Source organism: Eretmochelys imbricata, chromosome 4 (assembly GCF_965152235.1).
Source record: "Eretmochelys imbricata isolate rEreImb1 chromosome 4, rEreImb1.hap1, whole genome shotgun sequence".
NCBI lineage: Eukaryota > Metazoa > Chordata > Testudines > Cheloniidae > Eretmochelys > Eretmochelys imbricata.
In genome coordinates, this window is record NC_135575.1 from 82,553,259 (window position 1) to 82,566,319 (window position 13,061).

The following is a 13,061-nucleotide window of genomic DNA, read 5'->3' on the forward strand; positions in this document are numbered from 1 at the left end:
CTCAGTCCAAGTCTTCTACAGGCACCCAGTCTGCATCCTTAACACTAAATGCTGTGATTATTACATGCAACAGGGTATGCTTTTTAAATGAACTTTGGTTGCTGCATGCATACTTTGAGCATGACATGCACCTCAGCAAATGTGTATCTAATTGCTGCACATCCAAAAGCGTGACAGACCGAGTCCTAAAGAAGGGAGCTGCAACAATTATCCTGAAAAGTATACAGTGCACCTACTGAAGAAAAAGGAATTCTCTTGACAACTTTAAGAATCTTTCTTCATAATGAGAGGAATTTGATGCAAACCTAAATATACAACTATATGCATAACAGGCATTATGCAAGAAAAGCCTCACACCATGGCAGATAAATAGCATTTATTAAGATCAAAATCTCAAATATTAAATGACATTAAGGCATTTAGTATTCAGTTACCATTTATAGTACAGTAAAGAGGATTTTTTTCTTTGATACAAGACAACAAACCTGTACAAAAAATGTTTTCCAACATGGGAGAGTGGCTTGTTTTTTTCCCCCAATGTCCCGTAATTCATACAATAAAATCCACATGGTAAACTACTGATTATCCAATGGAAAAAAGCCAACAAGTCATAACATTCAGAAAGTCACTATCAGTAGGACAGCTCCACCCTGATCTCCTGTAAAGATATACACGAGGAGGACTACAACAGACGCACACTGGGCTGAACTGAGAACACATACTGGTATTGTAACCACTTGTTCTTTCAATTTGAATTTGTCTAGACTAGGTGTGTGGTCCTTTTTGCACTAGCATTTACAAGCGTCACGTGTTGCTACCTTCTCTACCCTTAACTTGGAGCTAGTTAGTCAAAATCAGAGCCAGAAACTTACTCTGATTTCAGGCAATAGTGTTACTAGCAAGCCTATAGAAACTCAGCTGCATCACCACCACGTGCAGGCTGTTTAACTCGAGTTAAAGTAGGACCAAAAGCTTCAGGCTTTGTCTCCACTAGCACTTCTGCTGGTAAAACTTTTGTTGGTCAGGGACGTGGAATAAAACCCAAACCCCTGACCAACATAAGTTTTACCAACAAAAGCACCGGTGTGGCAGAGCTATGTCTGTGGGACGCTCTCCTGCCAACATAGCTACCGCCGCTCGTTGGGGGTGAGTTAATTATGCCAGCGGGAGAGCTCTCTCCCATCTTCATAGAGTGGCTATGCTCTTACAGCAGTGCAGCAGCAGTGGTACAGCTGTGTAGCTATAAGGTCAGTAGTGTAGACATAGCTCTCTCCTGGCGACAAAGAGCAGCTACACTACTTACCTTACAACAGCGCGGCTGCAGCAGCACAGCCCTACCGTTGTGAGGTGTGCAATGTAGACATGGCCTAGGTCTAGACAAATCCTTTGATATAATTGTGTTATGTTCCCTTTCTGCATTTGTAGAGGAACACATCAAGAAGGCTTTATTTAAAGGGAGTTTATTTTAAATGAACTATGCTGTCAAGTGATTAACCACTTTTAATATTTTTATTCCATTGGAATGAGAACTTCAGGAAATGGTCACAATATCAGAGGATTCACTAACAGAATTTTACTATATTCTTACTGCAGAGTAAAACAATATAAATTAACACTGCATATTTCACTATTCTTTTCAGCATTCGACAGTTAGAAACCAAATAGGCTTTCTAAAAGTTCAATATAGAAAAGGCGCACTTATCTTCCCTTTAAGGCAAGTTTTTGTTTGTGAAGAAAAATGTAATACCAGAATAATCTCTGGATAAACATCTGTGCTCACGTTTAATAGTTAGGAAATTGTCCTTTCATAAAATGTTCCACTCTGACAAGAGGAAAAAGCTATTAAGAGAAAGATGTTGACCCAAATTGCACTGTATTAAAAGGTGAAGTTTCCTTGTATCAAAGTCCATTATTCATCATCTTTAGAACCCGTTTTGCTTAACTATAAAAGACAAAGAAAAAATGTTCAGACACATTGCATTTATTAGGAATTAGGAACTATATTTCTATTTTACACTACATACAGGCCTATTCAGTTAGCACAAACTCATCAACCTAATGCATCAAAAAGTTCAAATGACTCATAAAACTAATCGTTTATAGCTTTTATACATTTGACTCATTGTCATCTGAATTTAAGACTCTGCTTTCCCATTTTTATGAACTATTTTACATCCAAAACAGTATATTCTACAGTTAATCTTAGAACCAGTGTAGTTAATCTTAGAACGAGTTTAAGCTTCATTAAAGACATTAGCTGAAGTTATGAACGTTTCCATTTAATAAGACAAGGCTGATACCAGTCCATAAACACATTTTCGAAAGTCAAACAGATTCAGTTCCACACATTTCTGCAACAAATTGTCATGAGTGGATTATTTAGAGTTTAAAAACCTTGATAGGGCCCATTTGTTGTAGTTTCAACACTATGCTCTGAGGTATGCTGACAATAGGTCATACCAGTGTTCAATCAAATATGTTTTGTTATAAAGTAGAACTCGTTAAAAATAGCAATGTTAATTTATATTCCAGCAGAAGAATGGTGGAAATGGCCAATGGAGGAACTACAGACCAATACTGTCTGTTTCCTTGTACTCCCCATTCTGCCTATATCCATCTGTCTCTTGTCTTCCAGTTAGTCCCTGCCCCAAAGAGCTTATAATCTATCTTTTTTTTGTTCTGTTAGTACATCCCCTAGCACAGTGGGATCCTGATCCTAGGTGCTCCAGTAGTACAAATCAATAATTGATATTGATTAGGCCGGGGAAAAGTTCTTTGTGGGGAGAGGAAGGCAGAAGTTGCAGGCATGCAGGAGACAATGTGGGGCTACTGCTTAGGAGAAACGCAGTTGCTGAAGTGGCTCCTTGCTTCTATTTATCCAGGTCCCTGAAAATCCTGGCTGCATCCCTATTAGTTGCCCATGTGAAGTCAGCACATTCAGCGCATTCTGGAATTCACAGCTAAATTACATACTGAAAGTTCTCACCTCAAAAACTTCATTTGAAATGCTCAAAAGATAAACCCTGAGTTTAAAGGAGGAATGTAAGACAGTTAATGCTTTCACATGGGATACATCTTAAGTTTCAGAAGAAATATGTATTTTTAAAGTCTTATAAGAGATTATCCTTAGGCTCTATAGAGAAATGGGTAACCATAATCACTAATTCTTGCAGATTTTTTTTTAAAAACGATTTCTAAAACTTGAAAATACTTACATGCTGGATGTATACAGAAAATCATCAGAGACCACAGTCAAATCCAAATGTTGTTAGGAAGAAAAGCAAAAAGACAGATTAAATATAATTTATCATTACATCTGCAGAAAAACCAATGTTCTGATGCAATAATTTCACAGTTGTAACAGTCATGTTACCTTAATTACATCCACCCAGTTCCATCCTCGAGGAAGCTCCCCTTTGTGATCTATAGAAGAAGCAGTGTTTATTTTCAGCTCTCAGACTACAACAGCTAGACTCTAGCAAGATGTCATATCTTTAAAAGCTGAACTCTCATATTACTGGTCTGGCCAACACAATATCCAACAAGAGAATGCATGGAAAGCAAGGAACTCGCAGTCCTAACTTGAGGCAGGTGTAGCGTGCAACTCTGTGCAAACTTCCCCAGTCAGGAATTGAGGTGAATAAGCAGAGCTAACTGCCATATCACTGCTATGCCAGACAGTTTCTGCTTCAGGCTGCTGTCACTGGTGAAAAACTGTTTAGTAGCTTTATGAGTTGAGCAAGTGAAAACTGGGGTGAGACCCAATTCATTCTCACTCATGACCCAAGTTGTATCTGAACCTGTCTTTGAAGGTACAAAACTATCCCGAACACACTATACCATTTTCAAGACTATATTGCACAAACCTGTTTTGTCTGCTAGCTTTCGTTTCTGGGTTTTGGACAACTGCTCCTTTTTGTGACTTTTCTTACTTGATGGAGCTACTTCATGAGTTCCAATTGAGATGTTATTGCCTACAGATGTCTGAGAAATATAAAAAATATAATTTAAATGCCTCTCCAACAGTGACTGAGCTGGCAGTTGATATCTAGGTATCACCCTGATGGGTAAATTCCAAATGTTTGATTTCTTATTGAGACCTCCCAAATGTTTTAAATTACATTAGTACTGAAAGGTACCTGTGCTTTATCACACAACAACCATGATCATAGTTCTCAGCAATTATTTAAAAGTAGTACTAATATTTCTTATGTGCTTACTGTGGTAGCTAGACTGATTACTTCCATAACCCCTGCAACTGCATATGTCCTGACTACTGCTTAGTGGGGATAGAAGTGGTTCCCTGTTGGTGTTGCCAGTACCACTCACCAGTTTAAAAGATCAGTGAAATGAGTTAGAAGTGTGGATCGGACTCCCTGCATGCTCATACAATTCTTTATTCACAGCACAAATATACAATGCCACAAGGGCTATTTATAATGCTACTTGTATAGCAGAGCCAATATGGAAAGGCAGAGAGAGAGTCTACAGAAGGAACCTGTGTGATTCTAGCATTGAAAGACAGTATGATTGTACAATCATTTCCAAGGAAGGTTTCAGTAATGTGTTTGAGCAAAACACTGTCACTTTAAGTAGAGCTAAAATTCCAGTTTCAAAGTCAAACATGAACTAACTCTGCAAAAACTAACTTTTTCAACTAACTTGGTCAGTTTATTTTCAAACCGAGGGCAGGTCTACACTTAAAACACTGCATCGGCACAGCTACACTGATGCAACACTTTAATGAAGATGCTCTATCCTGATGGGAGAGAGCTCTTCCATCTGCATAGTAATCCACCTTCCCGAGAGGTGATAGCAATGTTGATGGGAGAAGCTCTTTCTCTGACACAGCACTGTCTATCCCGGAAGTTAAGTCGGTATAACTGTGTCACTTGAAGTGTGGATTTTTCATACCCTCGAGTGACTTAGTTATACCAATGTAAGGCTCTTTCTACACTGGCACCCCACTGAATGGCAAAAGTTTTAATGACTGAAAGCTCCGGTGTGGACAGCACTTCATTGGTGGGAGCCGCACTCCAGGAAATGAAGCTACCACCCCTTGTTGGAGGTGGTTTTATTTTGTCGGTGACTACACAACGCACCTTACAGTGTTACAGTGGCAGAGCCGCGCCGTTGTAAGTTGAGCAGTGTAAACATAGCATAAGGGCTTGTCTACTCTACCAGCCAGATCGATGGACAGCAATTGATCCAGCAGAGGGTTGATTTATCATGTCTAGTATAGACGTGATAAATCAATTGCCATTCGCTCTAGCATCAACTCCAGTACTACACCTCAACGAGAAGGGCAAGGGGAATTGACAGGAGACACACCACAGTGAAGACACCGTGGTAAGTAGATCTAAGTATGTCTCCTTCCACTACATTATTCACATAGCTGAAGTTGCTTAACTTAGATCGATCCCCATCCCCGTAGTATAGACCACCCCTTAGTCTGTAGTGTAGACCTTAGAGTTTGAACTCTGTTAAATTCAAGGCTCTTGGGATGCCTAAAAACAAAGGCCCTTTGTTTGTTTTCAAAAAAAGAGTACATTTACTGCTCATCAAAAAGAAAACAGATTGACAGTCATGGAGTGTGAAAACTCTTATTTAACACACACAAAAAAAACCCTCAGGTACAGTACAGGACAAAAGCACCATTTAGTTCTCATGCCCATTTGATCCTTGGCCTCTTCAGTAAGGTGGATAAAAGATCTGAATTACTTCCAGAAGGTGATAGTTGTATTTCCAATATTGACACTTGTCCAAAAGGAACCATCACGAGACCACCAATTCACTATATTCTGGCCACTACTAAAGTATGTGGATTTAAATCTAGTCATCTAGCAGCTAAGGTTCAATATCTTATAACAAATACCATTAGCCACTTGTCCCAGTCTCAAACCTTTCCTACCTACATTTAGCTTCTTGCTTTCCCAGGCCCTCTACAGAGAAAAACTACATCAATGGGGGCCCAAAACTAGAGGCTTCTCTAATACAAAAGAGAATAACAGCGAGCATGGAAAATTTGAATAGGAGGCTGAATAATATGAAGGATAAAGCTTCAAATTTTTCTGGCTCAAGTGGAAGCTCTCAGGAGTCAGAACATCTACGACAGGATAATTCTAATGTAGTTCTGAACAAAAATTATAGATGAAGCAGATAAAAAATGGTGCATAAGTGCTTTCTAGAAACACTTTCATCAAGTTTCTCACTCCAGGTGAAATGCTGCTTTAACAGATCGGGTTAAAAGTGAAGGTCCCCACTCAAGCCAGCTTGATGGAATCACTTTGAGCAGAGTTAATGTGCTTGCCATGTGCTTCATGTTCTAAACTACTGAGCCATTTAAAGTAGAATCAAGAAGTGTCATTTAACAAAATTTAATATTTTTATTTCCATCACTAAATAATTTCATTGATTGGTTGTGTCTGCTATTCCTTCCCTCACTCAAATATTTAATTGTTCAGAGTACGAGCATAGCTTATCCATTCTAGAGACTTTCTTCATGCTGCAAGTCAAAACCCACATTGGCTCTCATTAACTGTATCTTGAACTAGTTCTGTAGTCACCATTGGATACAAACTGGCTGTGTTAGATTAGGGAGTTGTTTCTAATCACTGCTTCTCTCTCATTTCTCTTCCAGAAACTTTTTGGTAAGGTGGCTGAACACCAAATAAACTTCGAGGTTACAACCACAGAGCTGTGCTACACTTCCTTTCATCTACTTTTTTCTAGCCACTATCTTGGTGACATAGCATACTGGCTTGCACCTCACAGACATGCTCCGGAAGTTTTCCAGTAGCGATGTGAGGTGTTTAAATATATAGTAATTAAACATTCTATTCTCTGTTGTATTAAAAAAAGTTCATATTTATAGAAACTATTTATAAAACTAAAATAGATCAAAACACAAGTTACAGACTTACCACAATATGAACAGGTTGATTTTCCATGAACAATTCTTTATTATCTTTGGCATATTCAAAAAGTGTGTATGTCATGGCAGTTCCAAGATTAACTTCAACTTCTTCCATTAATTTATCCAATATACTTTGTTTTATAGCTAAAGATCTAAAAGAGACCATAAAATCAAATTACAGGCCCAAAGAATTCAAGAATTTTGTAAGAGAGAGACCACATGTAAAACGAAAGAGGAAGTAACTAAAATACTTACATGGTGTTGTTGAAGAAAGCATTCATGGATATGTTTGGAGCTGTCTGTGGGTATGTTTCTGGCCATGAAATTTCTATTAGGAAGGCTTTGGGATCGCCATTTTCACCTATCTGAAAGGAGGTAAAACACTTTAAAATGGGAAGCCTCAGTCTGTTATCAAACCTTAGAGACAAGGTGGGTGAGGTAATGTCTTTTTATTGCACCAACTTCTGTTGATGAGAGAGACAAGCTTTCCAACTGACACAGAAGCTCTTCCTCTCAGAACTGAAAAAGAGCTTCTGTGTAGGTCAAAAGGTTGTCTCTCTCATCAACAGAAGTTGGTGCAATAAAAGATATTACCTCACCTACCTTGTCTCTCTAATATCCTGGGACCAACACAGACACAAAAACACTGCATCAAACCTTAGTGTCGTTTAGTATGTGAATCTTTCATTTGACTTTGTTTACCCAGGTTATTTTTAAGGCTATGGCTATTCACAGTAACCAACCATCAAACTATGCTTGAAAAAACATTACTGATAGTCATTTTAAATTTAGATATACAATAGTATAACCTGTACTCCTCAAACTTTTGACAGAACTCAATAGATGTTTAAAATTTCTATAAAAAGGCTTGTGCAAATTTAAACATTTTCTGTCAGTGTTTGCAATCCAAATATTTTAGCATTCTACATGAGAACCAGAAAATGAAACCTGCTTTCTCTTCACTGTCTAATCTAAATAAAAACCAAGCAGCATAATGATGGGGAAAAAACATATGTTTTAGTGACCTTTGATGTCATAAGTAATGGGTAAGATTTTTAAGACTTATTAAATTGCAATAATTGTCTCTAGGGATGGGAGGCAATAAAGACAAACTAACAAGACAGCTAATAAAAATTGTTCATCTAAGCCCATCATACTCAGGCAACTCCTAAGGGAAAGCCTTGTCCACATTTAAAGCTTGCATTACTTTAACTAAAGGTGTGATTTAAAACAGATTTAATTAAACCTGCATAACTCCTTCTGTGGCCACTTATTTCAGTTTCTGTGGTGTATTCCTATACATGCTCCCACCGGGGTTTTCGCTGGCCTAACTATAGTGATTTTAAAAGCACCAAGTAAAAGTGTGAATTTTTTTTTTTCTTGTGGACAAGGCCTATTCTTTTCAGGGCATGCTGCAAGGCTAACTCTGGCTTTGTTGGATCTACGTGGAAGGAGCAAGAGAAGGGACAGAAAAGATTATGTAAAGAGGATTGTGAGCAGTAGGAACCTAATATACTCAATATTAAATATAGTTTATATTTACATTGACTCAGTTTCAAATTTCTTCATAGTAAGCTTTTCGGGAGTGATGTGTTGCATGTTGCCACTATTTGAGAAATCTTTGTCATGTCATCTTTTGGTCTTATTTTATAATTTAACTAATCACTGTGCTGGGCAGTACACTTAACTATGTTCAAGAGAACAGCAGACTAATCCTTTCAACTCTATTCCACTGACTTTCTACCTAATGAAAAGTATAGCCAGATCTGATGCTGTCAGATTATTCTTTCTATTATAATGGATTGGTTTTCTTTGCCTTTCAGTAAAGATTCAGCAACATTATTGCATTCACTTGACACTTTCAGTTTTGAAAGTTACACAAGATTTTTTTTTTAAATGTCATGATCTATTTTCAATATACCTTGTGTGTCATAATAATTAGTGAAGGACCCAAACCTGCAAATACTTACAGACATACTTAACTATACTCTTGTGAGAAAAGTCAGCAGGACTATTCATGTGAGTAAAATGAAAGAAATCTGTGTTTGCAGGACTGGAGCACAAGTTATTTACTTACTCCATCTGTATTAGTTCCCTACAAGTTCAATTACAGTTGTTCAGGTTTTTTCATGACAAATTATACTTTTCTTATTCCTCTGTTACTACTGATGATTGCTATTGTGATGTTTGCTTCAGTTACCTTTTTGAACAATCATTACATTTAAGTTTCTCAGGGCAAGTTATTTTGAAATTATGTAAAAAGGTACTTAGTGCCTTTATTGCTAAGTAGTTTCAAGAAATACCATCTGTCTCAAGAAAATGCTTTGTAATGGACAATGTGCAGAATAACTTTAAATGAATGATGTATTACATCTAATTAAAGCTTCATGTGGTCTTACCCTATACTGAAAGGAAACAGGACTAAGTTCTTTGAAACACTCATCTCCTTCATAAATTGAACGTAATGCTTCTAGCTCCATCTGAAAAGAACAGACGGAGAAAAAGGTTAGCAATTTCAATCCGATACTGAACTTTGTATAAACAGATGAGTGTCAGCAAAATATACAGAAATCCACATTTTGTTTTTCATTAAAAAAATAAATTAAAATTTAGGCAATAATTGGTCTAGATATCTTGTCTGATAGTTCAATAATCCTATTTTAGGTTAGTGGAATGTGAGTTCAGCAAACCTGCCATGCTAGTCTGAATTCAATTTACTTTCTACAAACCCATTCCCCATCTTGGCACATTTTACTGAACTCTAGAAGCCTGCTTTTTTTAAAAAAAAAAAACTTTATTAACTTCCCCAAGAAAATACCAAACATCTGTTTCAAGAATGTTTCCATCCTCCCCATATTACTTTCTACAAAACTACAAGAAAGGGATTTTATAAGTGAGAAGGGCCTAGAATATCTATTAACCCCCAAGTAACTATCACAGAATGACAGGTTTCAGAGTGTTAGTCTGTATTTGCAAAAAGAAAAGGAGTACTAGTGGCACCTTAGAGACTAACCAATTTATTTGAGCATAAGCTTTCGTGAGCTACAGTACTCCCTTTTCTTATCACAGAATGACTTTCTACGGGGTATTTGCCATTAACAAAATATAACATGCTGTTGGCTGAATTAATACAATCACATATGATATGTACATTGCATATGATCAATGTATTAAAATATTTTTAAGAATTTACCAAGTACAAAGATAACTATCTAGGACTATGCCACCCAAGAAACAATTGGATTGATGTAGCATTCAGTTAAAAGTGCAAATGCTCTGAAGCTGACCTGAAGTCTCCCAGACAGACTCTGTCCTTACCCATAACTATTTCACATTTGGGGACAATGTATACCTTCAGATCAGCGGCACTGCTATGGGTACCCGCATGGCCCCACAGTATGCCAACATTTTTATGGCTGATTTAGAACAACGCTTCCTCAGCTCTCGTCCCCTAAAGCCCCTACTCTACTTGCGCTATATTGATGACATCTTCATCATCTGGACCCATGGAAAAGAAGCCCTTGAGGAATTCCACCATGATTTCAACAATTTCCATCCCACCATCAACCTCAGCCTGGTCCAGTCCACACAAGAGATCCACTTCCTGGACACTACAGTGCTAATAAACAATGGTCACATAAACACCACCCTATACCGGAAACCTACTGACCGCTATTCCTACCTGCATGCCTCCAGCTTTCACCCTGACCACACCACACGATCCATCGTCTACAGCCAAGCTCTGCGATACAACCGCATTTGCTCCAACCCCTCAGACAGAGACAAACACCTACAAGATCTCTGTCAAGCTTTCTTACAACTACAATACCCACCTGCGGAAGTAAAGAAACAGATTGATAGAGCCAGAAGAGTTCCCAGAAGTTACCTACTGCAGGACAGGCCTAACAAAGAAAATAACAGAACGCCACTAGCCGTCACCTTCAGCCCCCAACTAAAACCCCTCCAACGCATTATTAAGGATCTACAACCTATCCTAAAGGATGACCCAACACTCTCACAAATCTTGGGAGACAGGCCAGTCCTTGCCTACAGACAGCCCCGCAACCTGAAGCAAATACTCACCAACAACCACATACCACACAACAGAACCACTAACCCAGGAACTTATCCTTGCAACAAACCCCGTTGCCAATTGTGCCCACATATCTATTCAGGGGACACCATCACAGGGCCTAATAACATCAGCCACACTATCAGAGGCTCGTTCACCTGCACATCCACCAATGTGATTTATGCCATCATGTGCCAGCAATGCCCCTCTGCCATGTACATTGGTCAAACTGGACAGTCTCTACGTAAAAGAATAAATGGACACAAATCAGATGTCAAGAATTATAACATTCATAAACCAGTCAGAGAACACTTCAATCTCTCTGGTCACGCAATCACAGACATGAAGGTCGCTATCTTAAAACAAAAAAACTTCAAATCCAGACTCCAGCGAGAAACTGCTGAATTGGAATTCATTTGCAAATTGGATACTATTAATTTAGGCTTAAATAGAGACTGGGAGTGGCTAAGTCATTATGCAAGGTAGCCTATTTCCTCTTGTTTCTTCCTCCCCCCCCCCAGATGTTCTGGTTTAACTTGGATTTAAACTTGGAGAGTGGTCAGTTTGGACGAGCTATTACCAGCAGGAGAGTGAGTCTGTGTGTGTATGGGGGTGGGTTTTTGGAGGGGGGTGAGGGAGTGAGAGAACCTGGATTTGTGCAGGAAATGGCCTAACTTCATTATCATGCACATTGTGTAAAGAGTTGTCACTTTGGATGGGCTATCACCAGCAGGAGAGTGAATTTGTGTGGGGGGGTGGAGGGTGAGAAAACCTGGATTTGTGCTGGAAATGGCCTAACCTGACGATTACTTTAGATAAGCTATTACCAGCAGGACAGTGGGGTGGGAGGAGGTATTGTTTCATATTCTCTGTGTATATATAAAGTCTGCTGCAGTTTCCACGGTATGTATCTGATGAAGTGAGCTGTAGCTCACGAAAGCTCATGCTAAAATAAATTGGTTAGTCTCTAAGGTGCCACAAGTACTCCTTTTCTTTTTGCGAATACAGACTAACACGGCTGTTACTCTGAAACCCGTATAAAAAAGAGTAAGGAAAAAGTGCACGCCAGAACGCTTTAGGTTACTAGTAGAGGACGCCGTCGGCTGACTCTTCTTGGAGCGTGTTAGCTAAAACTCTGGGAGGAGACAGGTGTGGTTTCTGCTAACGTTACTGATTTATTTTTGCACCATCTTTCCAAGTTAGGTTTTAAAAACTAGCCCGGGATCCCGGGAGGAGCGGTCAGCGCCGCGATGGGCCGAGCAGGGCGGGCCGGAGACCTCGGAGCCCTGGATCGCGGAGCGAGGGGGCAGCCTCCGTCCCGCAACAGCCCCCGCGTTCCCGGGCCAGGCAGGGCGGGCAACAGCCCCAGAGACACCCCCGCAACCCCCAGCCAGAGCGCGGTGAGGCTGAGCGGCTGCTGCCGCCGCGGAGAAGCCGGGTCGGTGTCTCACCTCCTGGTCCTCGTTCGCCGCCATGGCCCCGGGCCGGCAGCCCCCGCCTCGGCCTCAGCCCAGGGATTCTCACAGAGTGCAGCAACCGGTACCCGATCCAGAAACCACACGCGAACACAGCGCGCACGCGCAGTGGACCGTCACCACGACCCTCACTGACTCCCCTAGCCACGCCAGGGCTGCTGTGTTGACTACCTATCTTGCGCTATGATTGGGCTCTCTTCCATAGCGTCATCACTCCCGCTCATCAATTGGCTAAATCTTGTGACCGAGCCTCTTTTCTCTTTCTCTCATTGGCTCCTACGACGGTTCTCGAGACCCAATATTTGACGTTGTCGTTGAGCAGGCAACGCTGATTGGTGGAATGGACTGTCTCTCCTATCCTCATGCTCTTGCTTCCGGAGGCGAATCTCAATCTCTGTTGCCGCTCAGTAGTTGATTGCCGGCCTCTGCTGCGGGCGGCGCCGTTGGGTCGGGGCCCGCGGAGAGCTCGCTCCCTGGAGGTGGTAGGACGGAGCCGCTGCTGGCCGCCCGGCCGGCGGGGCAGGGTCCGAGGCGGGCAGGGGAAGAGGGTTGAGGCGGGTCGTCGTGGGTCTGGCGCTGGCGGTGGGTCAGAGGCGGT

The 13,061-nt window shown here is 40.4% G+C and overlaps 2 protein-coding genes across 6 annotated transcripts in view; one reads left to right on the forward strand and one right to left on the reverse strand.

Annotated features, from left to right (window-relative positions):
• Positions 1 to 361: 361 nt before the first annotated feature.
• On the reverse strand, positions 362 to 12,625 carry RWDD4 (RWD domain containing 4). 3 transcript variants are annotated; one of them, XM_077815514.1, is made up of 8 exons: positions 12,440 to 12,625; positions 9,316 to 9,396; positions 7,172 to 7,277; positions 6,924 to 7,068; positions 3,867 to 3,984; positions 3,374 to 3,423; positions 3,216 to 3,218; positions 362 to 1,942 (listed from the first exon to the last, which is right to left on the reverse strand). In XM_077815514.1, the coding sequence occupies exons 3-8, from the start codon at positions 7,195 to 7,197 to the stop codon at positions 1,910 to 1,912; spliced, it is 375 nt and encodes a 124-aa protein (XP_077671640.1). In that variant the 5' UTR covers positions 7,198 to 7,277; positions 9,316 to 9,396; positions 12,440 to 12,625; the 3' UTR covers positions 362 to 1,909. The 3 variants fall into 3 exon arrangements, with proteins under 3 accessions (XP_077671640.1, XP_077671638.1, XP_077671639.1); XM_077815512.1 differs by having other exon boundaries at positions 7,172 to 7,281; XM_077815513.1 differs by lacking the exon at positions 9,316 to 9,396 and having other exon boundaries at positions 7,172 to 7,281.
• Positions 12,626 to 12,849: 224 nt separating this feature from the next.
• TRAPPC11 (trafficking protein particle complex subunit 11) overlaps positions 12,850 to 13,061 on the forward strand; it is a 41,694-nt gene continuing 41,482 nt past the window's right edge. For all 3 annotated transcript variants that reach the window (XR_013345957.1, XM_077815516.1, XM_077815518.1), the window contains exon 1: positions 12,850 to 12,942. The gene's annotated coding sequence lies outside the window, so the exon portion shown is untranslated. The remainder of the gene's footprint in view (positions 12,943 to 13,061) is intronic.

Coding starts and splice junctions, on each gene's coding strand:
- RWDD4 (XM_077815512.1), bottom strand. CDS start 12,463: ATGGCGGCGAACGAGGACCAGGAG. Junction 7,069..7,171: donor GCTTTCTTCAACAACACCAT/GTAAGTATTTTA, acceptor GGTCTCTTTTAG/ATCTTTAGCTATAAAACAAA. Junction 3,424..3,866: donor AAAGCTAGCAGACAAAACAG/GTTTGTGCAATA, acceptor CTTCTTCTATAG/ATCACAAAGGGGAGCTTCCT.